Consider the following 16,159-nt stretch of genomic DNA (forward strand, 5'->3'; position numbering starts at 1 on the left):
AGGACAAATACCATGAGCAGTATAGCAAGGCACACCAGGAGGTCAAATGCCTTGTGAGAGAAGACAAATGGCATTATATGGATAATCTGGCAACACAAGCAGAGGACGCAGTTGCTCGCGATGAACAAGGAACCATCTACAAAATGACGCGGCTTATCAGTGGTAAAAGGCAGACAGCAACAAACACTCTCATCAGGAACAAACAATGACACCTACTAACAACCGAAAAAGAACAAGAAATGCACTGGACAGAGCATTTCAAAGAATTGCTGAACAGAGAGCTACCTAAAGAGGAAGCAAACATCCAGGAGGCAGAAGATCTTGATATCAACACAGACACCCCAACTAAGGAAGTGATCATTCAAGCCACCAAATCTTTAAAAAATGGGAATACTCCTGGCAAGGATAACTTGAATGCAGAATTGTTCAAGTAAATCCTAAATTAGCAGCATCTATCCTAGCCCCTCTATTTACATCAGTCTGGGAAAGGAAAAAAGTACCGGATGAGTGGACCAATGTGGTTATAGTGAAGATACCAAAGAAAGGAACTCTCAGTGATTGTAATAACTGGCATGGTATCACACTTTTATCTGTGCTAAGCAAAGTATTGTGTAAGATCGTAGTCCAGCATATATCAGAGGCAGTTGATAGCATTCTCAGAAAAGAGCAAGCTGGTTTTTGGAACAAGCGTGGATGCACAGACCAGATCTTCACTCTACAAAACAGAATAGAACAGTGTTTAGTTCAGTGAAACTCTACATAAATTTCATAGACTTTAAGAATGCTTTTGATAGCATTCTCAAGACCAGCCTATGGCACATTCTGCGGGCATATGGAATTCCTTTTCATATAATCAATGTCATCAAAAGCTTCTATTTCAACTTTACATGCAGTGTTGATCACAGTGATTTCAGTTTTGCAGTGGTGTGTCATGTCTGCAATCCTCTTCAACATTGCCATTGACTGGGTAATGCGGCATACAATAGAAGACATGCCAAGAGGCACTATTCTCATCCTTTGAAGACCTGGACTTCACAGACGATGTCACTCTCCTATCACACTCCCAACACCATATACAAGAAAAAACAACTTGACTCAACACATTCAGCCAGCAAATTGGACTGAAAATCAACAGCAATAAGACAGATATCATGACCTTTAATATTGCCTCACCATTGCCAATACGACTAGAGGATTATGTTCTCACCAATGTAGAAACATTCACATACTTGGGCAGCACCATCAGCCAGGACAATCTCAAACCAAGATCTATTGACACAGTGCAGCCAAGAGGATCTGAGCACCATCATTGCCAGGAGGTGTTGGAGATGGATCGGTCATGTGCTTTGGATGGAAACTGATTCCATCACCAGAACAGCAATAAGATGGACATCTGAAGGCAAGTGAAAACGAGGCCACCCAAAAACAACATGGTGAAGAGCTGTGGAAGCTGAGCTTCAGGGCATAACAGTAAGGGCAGTTCTGAGGGCGCAAGCAGCCGGTCTGACTCGTCCATAGCCCAGAATGATTAGGGTGCTGATACCAATGGTGGGAATGGTACGGCTGGCAGCTAGTACGCCTCCTCAGTCTCCGATGCTGGGAATGGTGTTGATCCCAAAGTCAACATTGGCACTGACATAACTAAGAGTTCCAAGGTGGAAGGCAGTGACTGCTGCCTCAGCAACACTGGCAGTGCTGGCCACATAAAAACTGAAGTAGTTCCTGGTACTGAGGAGGTTGCTTATAAGAAGTCTGGTACCAGCCCTGTTTCTCCTGAGGGAAACACCAGGGCGCAGCATCAGCAGACCCATAGGTTCAGCAGCCTGTCCAGCCAACAGAGCTATAAAGGACACAGCCCTGGCAAAGTTCTGGACCAAGGGAGAGGTCAAGACAGAAAGGCAAAGGAGGTCCCTGTTGTCTGATACACTGCCAGCGCTGAAGCAGCCAGTGCCAGCATCGCCCTCACTGGTACCTGACTGAAAGGACACCCTCGGGCCAGAACCAGAGTCAATGGTACAGGGTTTCTAACCTCCTGGCATAGTGTCGGGGAGTAGCTGACACGACCTGCTCCATCCCATGCACCAGAATTCATGACGTGTCGATCCATGTTCCTTCTAAAGGAGGGAGACAAGTCCCCACAGTACCTGAAGTGGCGTCCCTTGGTCTTATGTGACCTTTTCCTCAGCACACATGGTGGGGAACAACTCCTCAATCTCTTCGGAGAGGTGCCAGCTCCAGGAAGCGAAGCGACAGCACTTTCCGATCCAAGGGCGACCTATGATCTGATGAAGGCCTCGATACTGAAACAGTCCACATGGCGTATTTGAGCAGGTGCTGCTTCAGATGGAGATTCCTGGCCACTTGAGTCTGTTTTGTGAACAATCTGCAAATCGAACCCTGCTTCTTAACGTGGGCTTCAGCTAGACACAACAAGCACTGTGTGTAGGGATAGTTAGTAGGGTTTGCCCCACCCACACCACAGACAATGTTTAAATCTGGGTGAGGGCATCATTAGGAGACAAACTACAACTACCACTATACTGGGGTACTCATGAACTATGTAGAACTAGAAAAAAACCTCACTGAATAGACGATTGTGAGGTTGAAAACCACACAGATCTCCAACTCCAGCCACAGGTGATAAGAAGGAACCGAGGAGGGGTCAGGGTGGTGCCACCTCAGAGCCAGGGGGAGGGCTGCGGTCACAAGGCGCAAGCTCCGCCCCTCTATGGATACTGCTAGGCAAATTCTCTGGCTCCGGCACTCTGGGCACACACACCTAAATGAAATATGAGGCTGCATCTACCCAAAGAACAACGGTTGGTTTAATCAATGTGAAGAAGAAAACATCTTTTCTTTTTCAATTTCAGTTTTTGTATTCAATTTAAAAATGAAGTTTTAAATATATACTTTGGCAAGTGAGTAGTCACTGTAGACTAATCACTATGCTGCATTCTGTGAACAGTTTCTGTCTCTAAGTTAATCATGTTTGTACATGCTCTAGATATAAGAATGCAAAGAGGGGGAAAAAAGTGTGGTCAATCAACTTCTAACCGCACTCACTTTTAGCCAATATACATAGTTTCACAAAGTTCCTCCTCTACCTCGGTGGGTCTTGCGCTTATTGGTGGATTTGCTCGCCTTGGAGCTTCACGGCAGCCCTTAGTTTGGCCGTTTTCGTGAACCCACAGTCCAGGTCAACTCCTCCTGTGTCTGACCAGGAGTTGGGAGGTTTAGGGGGAACCCGGGCCTACCCTCTACTCCGGGTTCCAGCACAGAGCCCTGTGTCTAGAGTGCCTCCTGGAACAGCTGTGCGACAGCTACAACTCCCTGGGCTACTTCCCCATGGCCTCCTCCCAACACCTTCTTTATCCTCACCATAGGACCTTCCTCCTGGTATCTGATAATGCTTCTACTCCTCAGTCCTACAACAGTATGCTTTCTCACTCTCAGCTCCTAGCGCCTCTTGCTGCCAGCTCCTCACATGCACACCACAAACTGAAGTGAGCTCCTTTTTAAAACCCAGAAGCCCTGATTAGCCTGCCTTAATTGATTCCAGCAGCTTCTTGATTGGCTGCAGGTGTTCTAATCAACCTGTCTTAATTGTCTCCAGAAGGTTCCAGATTGTTCTGGAACCTTCCCTGTTACCTTACCCAGGGAAAAGGGACCTACTTAGCCCAGGGCTAATATATCTGCCTTCTATTACTCTCCTATAGCCATCTGGCCCGACCCTGTCACAATAGTTAGAGTTATATAAGCCTTGTGGCCTACCCTGCATTCTATTCCCTTGGCATACACGACTGAACAGAGTATTAACTTTAAGTTCAAATAGCCTTGCTCTACCGGTTCATGTTTCAACCCAAAAGTTATTTAAAATGTAGATTTGTATGTTAATAGTTTCAGTTTACACTTCTGAAAATATACCTTGATTCCAAGAGTCCATGGTTTGAATTCATCACTCTTTTCAATTTCTAGTGGTTCAAGCAAAGGTTCCCACACACCAAACATCTCATTATAATAATGCACCTAAAAAAATATAAAATCATCAGAGTACTGAATTAAGAAAAGATACACCTTAGAACCAACAGCAAATAATAAAAGATGCTCTATAGACTCAAACAGAAACTTCAAAATAAGACATTATAACACGTTGCTTGTTTTCATTATATTAGAATATAAAAAATCTTTAAGTAAAACTAAAATAAAACATGAAAAAACAATGGGACTGACATCCTGGCCTCAGTGGAGTCAATAGGAGTTTTGTCACTGATTTCATGGAGGCCAGGATACTAGAATCTGACTATAAAGGGAACTAGAGACAAAAATCTTTTACTTATACAACATAAAGCAAGCACGGCCCATAAGGCAGCAGCACAAACTTCCCCATGACCCAATTCCACATAAATGTTTGTCAATTTTAATCAATAAGAACCATCGGGCTAAGTTCTCTCTACATAGCCGTTTCTACCTTTGGTGTCTTTGAGAAGCATGCCAATAGAACCACTGGGATGTGGATACACGTCCAGTATAAGATGGACTAAAATTACCAACCTATTTCATACAGGTTATTAAACCACCACCTTAAGGCAACAGATTTTATTTTCTACTTACTTTTCCAATTCTAAATATGAATAAGTGGCCTAGAGTGAAAAGTTCTGTATCCCATTAGCAATTCTCTAACTCAGGGGTTCTCACAGTCTTTCATAATGTGTAATGTCTTAAGAGATATTGTCTTAGGGACCATTTCCTATCCTAGTCATAATTATGCTACATTCATCTGGCAACTATTATAATTACTTATGTGGATTTATAATACTGGGAAAACATTCATTATCTGTCTTTAATGCAAGAAGTGTTTTTGCGTTTTTGGAAAAAGTTGGTCATACTTTCCACTTTTATTCTTTGTGTAGGGCCAAATCTTGAGCTCAGTGCACAACAAAATTAGCAGGGCTGAATACTGGGTACATGGAGCAAGGGCTCTTCTTCTCCAGACGATGGATCCAGTTTGTGGAATATATTTTAGCCACTTGGATTTAAGCAATTTTGCAGGCATTCACATGCCCTCCCCATACACCCAGAAGAGGAACGATTCATGCAGCAGAAAATTCTGCCTAGTAAATACACATTTCATTTATAGCTTAGGATGCAACAGTAAACTACACACAGTACTCTGAATATATATCTGCTCTCATCTGACGATCTCAAAACACCCCATTAAACATTAATTCTCACAACCATCCTGTGAGTCAGATTAGTAGCATCATCCCTAGTTTACATTTAGGTAAACAGACTCTCACAGACAGAGATATTTAGCTATATTTACTTAGCAAGTCAATGACAAAGCCTAGTCCCCAGCTCTGGTATCCAGTTTCCTGCTCTAGTCGCTATACACAGTACTCCCTATTTAATCTATTAGCAGCCCACATTAGTCCAAGTTTCCCCTTAAGTCTCAAAGGAAGTCTATCCATGTGGGCTAATGATTGAGGAAAGAAAGGTGAATGAAAGTGTTATAAGACATAGGTACAAATCTCAAGAACGAATATTATACCAAAATGTCAATGTCTAATGTAAACATACAGGAGATAATTGTATAAGTGTTTTACATTATACTCCTGATAAAAAACATTTGACGCAAGCAGACTAACATGTTTCCAGCCCTTATGGTTGTGAAGATAAACCTGAAAACATGAATTAAGTTTAAATTGATACCACATTACCTGGTCAACCTTCAGAAGCACCATAAATGGTGATAAGGGGATATGATGAGTAAGGCTAAGATTTTGTCACGGATATTTTTAGTAAAAGTCACGGACAGGTCATGGGCAATAAAGAAAAATTCACAGAAGCCCATGACCTGTCCATGACTTTTACTAAAAGTATCCATGACAAACTGGGGAGCTGTGGAGTCCCCACACCACCTGCGGCGGCTGGGCAGCTGCAGGGACCCAGGCTCAGAGCTCTGGGGGCCCCCACCATCTGTGAGGGCTTGGAGCTCTTGGGGCCCCCGCCGCCCACAGTTCGGAGCAGTGGGGTTCCTCTGCCACCCACAGCCACTGGCAGATGACAGGGGCCCGCTGTGCGGGGTCTCCACTGCCTACGGTGGCCAGGAGTTGCGGGGCCACCCACTGCTGCTTGGTGGTCCCAGGGCCCCCACCACCGGAGACAGAGGCAGCCTGGAGCTATGGGGTCCTCTACTGCTGCTCGGAGTTCCCAGTGCCTCCCAGAGGCAGCTCGGAGCTTTGGGGCCACCAGTGGCGGCCGGGAATAGTGAGGCCCCCCACCACGGCCAGGAGCTGCGGGGCTCTCTGCTGCCCGGAGCGCCATGGGCCCCCACTGTCTCAGGAGGTGGGTGTACCCTGCAGCTCCCAGCCACCGTGGGTTGAAGTCACAGAAGTCTCTGGAAGTCATGGATTCCGTGACCCCTGTGACAAAATCATAGCCTTAGTGATGAGATGCAGCCAGGCTACCCCACATCCAATACATTCTAGATCAAGAACAGAGCAGGGGAACCCCCCTCAATCCCTCTGAAGGGGAATGTGGCCACATGTACCCCCACTGCTCCCCTAGAAAGCAGAATGGAAAATTCTTACTAATTTCCTTTCTGCTAATAACATCTCCCAAATTTCTGGATGTCTGGGATGCCCTCCTCTTTCTGCAGCTCACGAGGCACATCAGCATTTGGGCAACACATGATCTGGCCATTCCCCTTACAATCCAGTTTGCTGCTGGATGATGTTATGCAAGTTGTACAGTTTGAGAATAACTCAAGATAACGAAATAACTACGTACATTAGACCAAAGTAGACAGTCATATGTTAACGAATCTACTTCAGATCTCATCCTTGGCTTCTAAGCCACTAAGGGTGGGTAGAATTGTAGGAGTTGCTAGCCGAAAGGAAACTATCAGTGAGAAATTTTCTGGTCTGCAGCCCAGAGTCTCCCACAGTTCTGGATATCTGTGAAGTGGTGAGCAGTGAACAGATGTAGGGAGAGTTATGAAACAAAAGTAACATCCTCCTTTTTGTGAGCTTGCTGAAAAGTCTATTAGTTCTGGGCCACTACCTACAGTGCCTTTCTGTCAAAGGAGGCCATCTTATAGTGCTTAACAAAGGGTTCGGGTGATGGAATACACCCCTGAATACACACCCTAAGCCATAATGTAATAATTTCTGTAAAAAGTATGCCTTGTAAGGTGTCCTTTGAAAACTCAATTTGCTGGTCAATATTGTTCTGGCCAAGTATCTGTGGCAATATTGTGTGTGAAATTATAAGATTATCCTGTATGATGATGATAACAAGTTCCAAACCCCACAGCCCTGCCCAAACAGAAACTAGCAAACAGATTTGTCCTAAACAAAGGAATGTGTGCTTTGTTTAGTTTGCATTTAAGCAGCAAATGGAGTCATCAAGCAGGAAGTGAAGACAAAGGAAGCTCAAACAGGTGAAAAAAAACCATCAGGAATATCCTTCCACACAGTCTCTCTGCTCCTGATTCTCAGAGGGATATGTTTTTCAAGAGGGGGACTGAAAATATAAAAAGGATAGACTAACACGTAAGGCCCCCCCCCCCAACCCATCGCATTGACAGCGACAAAGAAAGCAATAGTTGGGATACTAAGAGAAGGGGTCCTGACCTAAGAAGTTTGATCACTAAAACTGCTGAAAGCATGTGGTGAGGAAACTCTGCTTTGAAACTAATGTAGTTTGTTAAGTTAGGCATCAGTAAATACTTTTTCTTGTAACCATTTCTGGGTTATGCCTCATTGCTTGTACTCACTTAAAACCTCTCTCTTTGTCTTCAACTTGTTTTATTTAATCCCATGTGTTCAAACTGAAGTGTCTGGGTAACTTCATTTGGAGTAACAAGTTGTGTGCATATTATTTCCTTAAAGGAATAATGGACTTTGTATTTGTACTGTCCAGTAGAGGGCTGAGCAGCAAAAGACATTTTTCTGGGGGGGAAATTTGGGACTGGAAGCGTGTTGGGGTTACCCTGCATCATGATCAAGGCTGGTAAGAGCCAGGGGTTAGCCAGATGGCTGCAGCACACACACACACACAGACATAGCTGGGAATGACTAACATCCTAGAGGCTGTTTGTGAGCAGTCCAGGTTGGAGGCGGAAGCAAGGCATAATAAAGGACACCCCATGTTACAGGGGAGGGGTGACACAGCTACTCATTAATCTGAATTGTACCTTGGTATGTCAGTTAGCTGTTGACTACCTAGTCGCTTTGCAACTTTCTGAGATGGACACACCTGCTCATTTTACCCACAAAATTTCAAGGGATCTCATGGAACGTCTTGATCTCTTACGGTAAAGGACACCCTGATGCCTTGTTGGCTTACACAATACATAGTTTAATATGCCTAGCAATGAAGAATGTGAAAGTTCTGAATCCCTGGCATTTTGGGTGGAAAGACACAAATAAGGAGTCTGATCTTGTAGATCCTGTATGTCTAAGATTTTCAGCACTCTTCTGACATTTAAAGACATGCCTCATATTTTCAGTTGGATGTTATGGATTTAGACAGAATGAAGAAAGCACAACCACTCGAGAATTATGAAAGGAGAAATTTACCTTAGGAAGAAAGAATTCCGGTGCCTTGAACATCACCTTGTCCTCACAGAATGTGCTGTAAGGCTCCTGAATAGAAAAGGCTGCCAGCTCTGACACTCACTTGACAAACATGACAACTATTAAGAAACAAGTCTTAATGGATAAATAAAAGGCCAACACTAAAGTCAGAGGCTTGAAGAGATGGCTTGTCAGAGCCCTCAAAACGAGCCAAAGGTCCCGTTTTGGGAAGAGTGGCCTGAGTTGGAAGTGGGAAGAGTTGGAAGGAATCTTGTTACCTGTGCCAGGAAGCCAGAAGATTCTGCCAATAGCCAACGAGTACGAGCAGAGACCTGATGCACAATGGTACTGGCTGAAGCCTCTGTCTATGTCTTCTTGGAGAAAGTCCAGAATGGTTGGAATTCCAGGATTTCTGGGACTGAAAGATGTCTGTCTCTGAACTCTCACCCACTAGGTCCCATTCCCTTTGGGAGGGGGCTGATTAGAAGCCCGGCTTCTTTCCCCAGGATGCTCAAGACCCACTTTAAGACTTTAGAAGAGGGGAGGGGAGACTTGTGGGCCTCACAAATTTCCCCTCTTTGTTCTGCAGGGGTCCTCTGGGACTTATCCCCTCAGTCAAGTAGTCAGAGTCTTCCTCACTTTTAGAGCCTCTCCCTGCTCTGCACTGGGGACCCTGTCCATTTTTTCTGTTGGAGTCATGGCTGCCATGGTGGGTAGGGGACTCCACCTGCCTATCCAACTCACAGCCTTGGGATATAGCAGAGTTAGGGACAGAAGGCTGGGCACAACTCACCATCTGCCAAGCCTGGGAAGGCTGCCTCACAAATAGAGCAGTGATTTGACCCAGTGCTTTCTTGGCTGCTCTGCCAAGACTGTATAGAGACAGAGCATCTGGCAGAGAGACACTGCTGCCAACACTTAGGGTAAGTTACAGCCCCAAAGAGTTAAATGACCCAGGTAGGAGTAGGAATGCTGAAGAGGCACAACACTGCTCTCCTTGCCCAAAAATTGGTCAGAAAAACTAAAAAAGGAGAAGAGTGGGAGCAACAGAAACCACCGTCCAATGCTGTGAACACAGAGAATCTGGTGGCAAGGAGAAGCAGAGGGCACATGGCCAGTGTGTGCAGCACCAAAACACTGACCTATCTCCACGAGCAGCCCAGAGATCCAGAATTGTGGGAGATGCTAGGCTGCAGAAAGTGGAGGGCAGAGCCAGCTTGGGGGTCAGAGACTGAAGCAGCTACATAAGCTATTTCAACAGGGACCTTGAGATAATGATGAGAGACTGTTTTCTACACTTTTTACTCTGGATTCTCCCCCACACTGCAGATTGGCTGGCAGCAACATATCAGTTTTCTTTTGGTTGCTCATAAGTGGTTGTTGCTATTATGGGGAGTGTTGACTATTCACAGTAAGGAAAATGTTTACAGGGGAAAAGTTGCTCATAAGCAGCAGGTGCTCTTTCAAGATGTTGCTGCCAACAAGCATCTACCGTACTAATGTAGCATTTGCAAACTACTCTGCTTGTAGGTCATGAGTAAAGTTTTTCAAAGTACTACGGGTCAGATATTTTTAAGTATTTACATGCCTACAGATGGACACAGGCACCCAGTGGGGTTTTCAAAAAAGCACTGATGGTTACCTCCTGCTGAAATTAATGGGAGTTACATATCTAAGCACTTCTGAAAATCCCAAACACATCTATCTGAATTTTTAGGTGCCTAAATATCTTTTAACATTCTGGTCCTAAATCCCATTTTTAAAAGTGAATTAGGACACTAAATCAAGTCCCACTGATTTTCAGTGAGACTTAGGAACTTTAGAAAATTGTACTCTACATCTCTTTCTCCCATTATATGTCTATCCTGTCTATGCATGTCCCCATCCCACAAACACTAACTTGACTTTAGTGGGACTACTCACAATTATGAAGTTCAGCATGGGCATTATTTGCCAGAGTGGGTCATTATATTATAAACTTTTCAAGGTATGGATCATCTACGTTTGTACAGTGCGTGGCAGAATAGGGAACTGATCTTGGTTGGATCTATAGGAATTGCAGGAAAGCAAACAAACATAACAAAAAAATCCATGCTCAAATATAGTTACTATCTAAAATAACTGATGAATTTTATGTCAATAAGTATTTTAAATTATGTGTCACAATTGCGTGTAGTGTAAGGAAGTTGGGAATGAAGGGTAGTAACTTTGTGATAGACTAAACTAACATTGTCAGGTAATTTAGGGATTGTTGCTCCATAACTTAGGGTTGTTGCAGTGAAGTACAAGGGACCCTGCACACAGAGAACAATGGAAGGTTGTGCTCCACAAGGCACTCTTCCCCCTCTCCCCCCGAAGTTTAACGGTTAGATAGAAGTATCACCTTTACTTGTCAAAAGTTTCTTTCATAAGTCTTGTCTACGTAACAAGTTAGTTTCATAATCTTTATTACACCTGCTTTTGGGAAAAGTGGCATTATATTATAGCCTTACCTCCAGTTCAAGCTGGGAACGGAGGTTGATGAGCGTACTCCAATTTTTGACTTCTCCAGAAAACGACGACTTTGCTAAAAGCATAGGTACCGTTCTGTGACCAACTCCAGCTTCAAGAGTTACAATGACTGATTCAATTCTCATATTTAATGTCTCCCCCGTGAGAACCAACTCAGTTGCTGTATTTTTATTTTCATTTCCATTTGACTTTTCAAGAAACCACATTTTTAAATTTTTTATATCTTTCTTATCCCACAGGTCTGGAGGAATTGGAGTAATCTCTTCTTCCGAAGTCTCTGTAGTTGGAGAAAGTGCCGATGTAATCGTAATCACTGTATTTATGATAATGGGTGAAACCTACGAGGGGAAAAAAATTGATTATTCAGTGCTGTTGGGTATATGGAAAAAATGTGGAACTGGGTATACGGAGTATCAATAACCACTTTTTCAAGTAATCTCTTGAACTGACTAGTTACTGCTTTCAGTTTCAAAATTATAATGAATATTTGTTACAGCATCTGGTTGTTTCCTTTTTGGGACTGACTCCCACTCATTTTAGCATTCATATGCTTTATTTCTCTCTCTGCATACACTAGAGACAGTTTAGACTTGCTCTGGGGTTAAGCCATGCCCCTTCTGTCTGCCTTCCAGAACAGCTTTCAAATCTGTGTAAGACTTGAATCTCTAGCTAGTAACCTCAAAACAACATGACTGTGTACAAGCTTCAGAGATGTGGCAGACTGGAGGAGAGTTCAAATCCAGAAAATAATTAAACAAGTAACAAATCTTCCATACCTTTTTCCCATTTCTAAATGGAACGTAGTGAGCACTATGGAGAAATAATCAAGAGGGAAAAAAACAGTTATAGATGACAGAAAATGAGTTTCCCCTTTCTGAATGACAATGCTTATGTAGTTTACTTTGGGACTATTATTTCCTGCAAAGAGATACTTCTGTAGAAGAAAAAACAGATCATACCTGTAGTACTTAAAAAAGGCTTTGAACAAAGACTAAGTAGAGCCTTGCATATTTCTTTTGTGCTGGCCAGTACTGCCCATCCCATAAAACTGGAGTGGAACATTTTGAATGAGTTTTTATCCCCTCTGAAATTGGCCTTCACAATGCCATGTAAGTTGCTGCATTTACTAGCATTTTTGCACTATTACAGATAGCTTAATAAAAGAAACATTTCAGATATCCAAGTTAAGAAAAACATGATTTTCTAAATTTGATTCAAGTAAGTCTCAACCACTTTTCTAGCGTCCCTTTTATTCCACCATTTTTTTCTTATGGCATTGAGAACTCAGACAAAAGGAAGACAACAATCTCTTGGGAAGCGTGGAAAGTTACATTTACATTTGTCAAGAAAAGTACGGGAATGAGGATGACAAGCACTGTGGAAAACAGAGTAGGGCTTGTCTAAGACGGAGATCTCAGTGGCTCTTTGAGGTGAAATAACGACCAGCAGAAAACAGGGTTTTGACTGATAGATACTAGAGTGAAATGGAAGTCCAAAGAGGAGATTCAAGGGCCTTAGAAACCACTGAAAAGTTCCAGGTTGGACAAATGAGTCAGTTTGCTTGTTTTGTCAGCTAAGTAACACCAAGAAACCAGATGATGACCCAAGAGTGATTTAGAGGACCCTGTGTTTATGGTACTGTAATAACAAGGTCTTAGAACATATTTCCACAAAAAATGGACATTTTTTATTATTAAAAATACCATTTTTCTTCAAACTGAAATATTTCAGAAAAGTGAGTCTGTTTTGATGATTACCAAAAAAATTTGAAAACAAGCATGTTTCTGAATTCCGAAATTGTTTCAGAATGTTTTATTTCATTTTTACATTAGTTTTACCTAATATGAACTAGTACCACTGACATGTCATTATTTCAACTACTGATGTTATATTTTCTATTTTTATTTTATTTTACAGCTCATTAAAGGAAGCTGCTACTTAGAATTGATTGAAACATTTTATCATCTTTTCTAGATAAGAACATCATCTTGTTTGTGATGTCATGAAACAGTGTCAAACTCAATTCTGAAAAGAACTTTTGGCATGTTTCAAAATGAAATTTCAAGCAGCTTTACAACACATCGTGATTTTGCAACAGGGTTTTAAGCTCAGACTACAGCTGTCCACTTAGGATTACAATAATGTTCTTATGCCTGCTTTCACAGAATTGAGGTTTTTGCCACTACTACAGGTATTCTCAAACTGTGATATGTTCACTTGGAAGTACTGTGCTGTAACAGGGTGATCTCTCTTTTTCAAACGGTAGTGGAACCTGGGCCTAGCCAACCCCTAAATCCATGGAATGGCCTTTTCAAAACAAAACACACAGATATTCAGGGGAACAGCAGACTAGCAGAAGAATGGAGGCCAGGTGTTAAATCAGCTTGCTACCTCCTTAATATGATAAAACTCAGGGGGGAGAAAGAGCAGAGAGCTGGGAGAAGAGAATTACAGAAAAGCATAGATTCAGGAGGACCGGCCCCTGGAATGGGAACCAGAAGGGAGAGTGATGGGCTAGAGAGGCCGCCCCGAACCACTGCCCAGCTTCAAGCAGTATGGCTGTGGAATCCCATAAACATAAAGAAGAAGCTGAACGTCCAGGGAACAGAGCAGGTGGCGAGTGGAAAAGACTCTCCAACAGGGCCAAGGCCTGCAATGAGACTGACAAAAACCCCTGACTCATGGGGAACTGTGAATCTGAAGCCTTGGAACATGGGTGAATTGGAGCAGAAGCTGCCTACTGCCCAGGTTCAGCCCCTTACTTCCAGTGATGGTTTACCCCATCTCTCTATCCCCCACTCTGAGCCAACACTCTCCTTTTAACATGCACCCACCCACACCACCAGAGCCCCCAGCACTCCAGCCACAACCCCTACCCCTCAGTCTGAACGTCATGTCCTCTAACTCCCCCACCCAGACTCCTTTCTCTTCTAATTTCCTTGAGCATATCCCCACCAGCCAAATCACCTTCACAGGCGCGCGCACACACTCTCTCTCTCTCTCTCTCCAGGGACATGGCCCAAGCCTTAGTTCAGCACAAGTTTTAAAATCCCATCCGTCTGAGACCCTCTCATCTGAATGCTTTGGCATCACTTACATTAGTCCATGTGGTAGAGAAATTTATGTATTTGGGAATATATGTGATCCTCAACTATGGATAAGTGGCTAACTAGCAGTAGTTTCAAAAGAAATTATACTGAAACACAAAGGTCTGTTGATGAAATGGGCAGTGGTATGAATCAAAACCTGACTGAAAAAACTGAAAAAATTTCAGGCAATGCTTGTTGGCTTCCTGCTACAAAGCAATGAAAATATAAGATTGTTAAAAAGTATGAACCCAAGTACCTATCATTTGGATTGACTTTGAATGCTGAAAAAAGTGAGCCATGGGCTTAGTGCATCATTTGCTATCAACTATTATCCAATATTCAATTAAACCTTCCCTGCTCAATGTTACCTCAATAGAAAGCACAACTCTTTAGAAAACAAACATCGTGGATTGTTTATGTTTTTTTTTTAAAGAAAGCTAAGTGATTTGAATGACAGCTCAAGAAACAAAACAAATGACCTCTTTATGCAATATTAATGTAAAGGCCCTGATAGCATAATATCAGGTAAATTTAAGGATTGATCAAAATGGAAATTGCACACTATTGGTGAGACACTTGTGTACCTGCAGCAAAAGACACAGTTATTGATTCCAGAGGATCAAGCTGTTTTGCAGCTTGATATTGTTTATCTAATAATATAATATCACGAAGAATTCAAGAGATGGCTTTTCAACTAAAGGAAAAATTCATAGAATGTGTAAACAAAATAAATTCTTTTAATTGAAATTAGATGTAAGGAGTAATATCACTAATTTTGCTCATTTTCTTACATGGTTTGACTCAAATTACAGTTAAAGAATAGTTCTTGTTTTGCGAAGATTTGTCAAGACGTACAACAGCAGAAAAAAATTTTAAACTGAGTTTATTTCAGGAAGTGGTGTGGAGTGAGAAAACAGTCTCAAGTGTGTGCTCTGATGGAGCATGAGAAGTGACCAGAAAATGTGGCAGTGTTTTGACAAAAATTAAATAAGTGGTATCCAATGCTAAACTTACTCACTGAAATATTCACTGCAAGGCACTAGTTGCCAAAACATCCCTGTCAATCAGAAAGTTGTTCAGGATCCTACTGTAAAGGCGGTTATTTTTATTCAACAAGGAGCACTGAATTCACATTTGCTTTTCAATTATGTGCAATGAAATGGGAAGTGCTAATGCACGGGAAGGTGCTGACCTCTCTCTCTGAACTCCATTCAAAGGCACAAATTTTCCTCAGTGATTTAAGTTTCGAATGTGCTGATTGCTTTTGGATGAATTATAGCTTTCAAGACTAGCCTATTGAGCTGACTCATTGTGTGTGTCAAACTGAATGCCAGCTTACAGGGAATGAAAATTATACTTTTTAATGTTCACAACAAATCAAGAGCAATGATAAAGAAAATGCAGCATGAAAAGAAGAAAAGAGAACCTGCCAATGACTCCCAGCTTTGGAAAGTTTCCTCACTGAAAATTACTTGAAAATTCATCCTGATCTCACTGCTGAGCATAAGAAAACACTGCCTTAATTTGGCTACCAAGTTTAATGAATATTTTCCTGACAGTGTAACAAATGAGAATTAGATCAGGGATTCATTTTCAATACAAGGCAGCCTGCCAAAAGAAAAGGAAAAGTTGATTGAACTGTCATGTGTTGGTGGACTCAAACTCAATAAAATGCAGCTCAGAGACTTTTGGATGAAAAGAAGAAAGGAGTTTAGCCTGGACAGAGATTTGCAATTTTTGATGTCCTTCAGCACTACGTAGCTCTGCGAGACTAAATTTTTTGCTCTGGTTGCCATTAAAAACAAGGGATGAATCTCAGTATAGGACTGGACCTTCAGTTGAAGCTCCCCAACATCTTACCTGACATAAAGCAACTATGTTCTATGAAGCAAGAATACCCTTAAAATTGTCTCAGAGCTACTGAGCTTTAGCTCACGAAATCTTATGCTCAAATAAATTTGTTAGTCTCTAAGGTGCCAC

At 42.4% G+C, this 16,159-nt stretch overlaps 1 protein-coding gene across 4 annotated transcripts in view; it reads right to left on the reverse strand.

The window, feature by feature from the left end:
* VPS13A (vacuolar protein sorting 13 homolog A) overlaps window positions 1–16,159 on the reverse strand; it is a 285,176-nt gene that overhangs the window by 131,412 nt on the left and 137,605 nt on the right. For all 4 annotated transcript variants that reach the window (XR_013346200.1, XR_013346201.1, XM_077817554.1 and 1 more), the window contains exons 41-42: window positions 11,072–11,428; window positions 3,925–4,026 (exon numbers count right to left, since the gene is read on the reverse strand). Coding sequence is in view for 2 of the 4 variants with exons in the window: in XM_077817554.1 (XP_077673680.1) it covers window positions 3,925–4,026; window positions 11,072–11,428 (459 nt within the window). In the remaining 2 variants the exon portion in view is untranslated. The remainder of the gene's footprint in view (window positions 1–3,924; window positions 4,027–11,071; window positions 11,429–16,159) is intronic.

This window comes from Eretmochelys imbricata, chromosome 5 (genome assembly GCF_965152235.1).
Source record: "Eretmochelys imbricata isolate rEreImb1 chromosome 5, rEreImb1.hap1, whole genome shotgun sequence".
Classification (NCBI taxonomy): domain Eukaryota; kingdom Metazoa; phylum Chordata; order Testudines; family Cheloniidae; genus Eretmochelys; species Eretmochelys imbricata.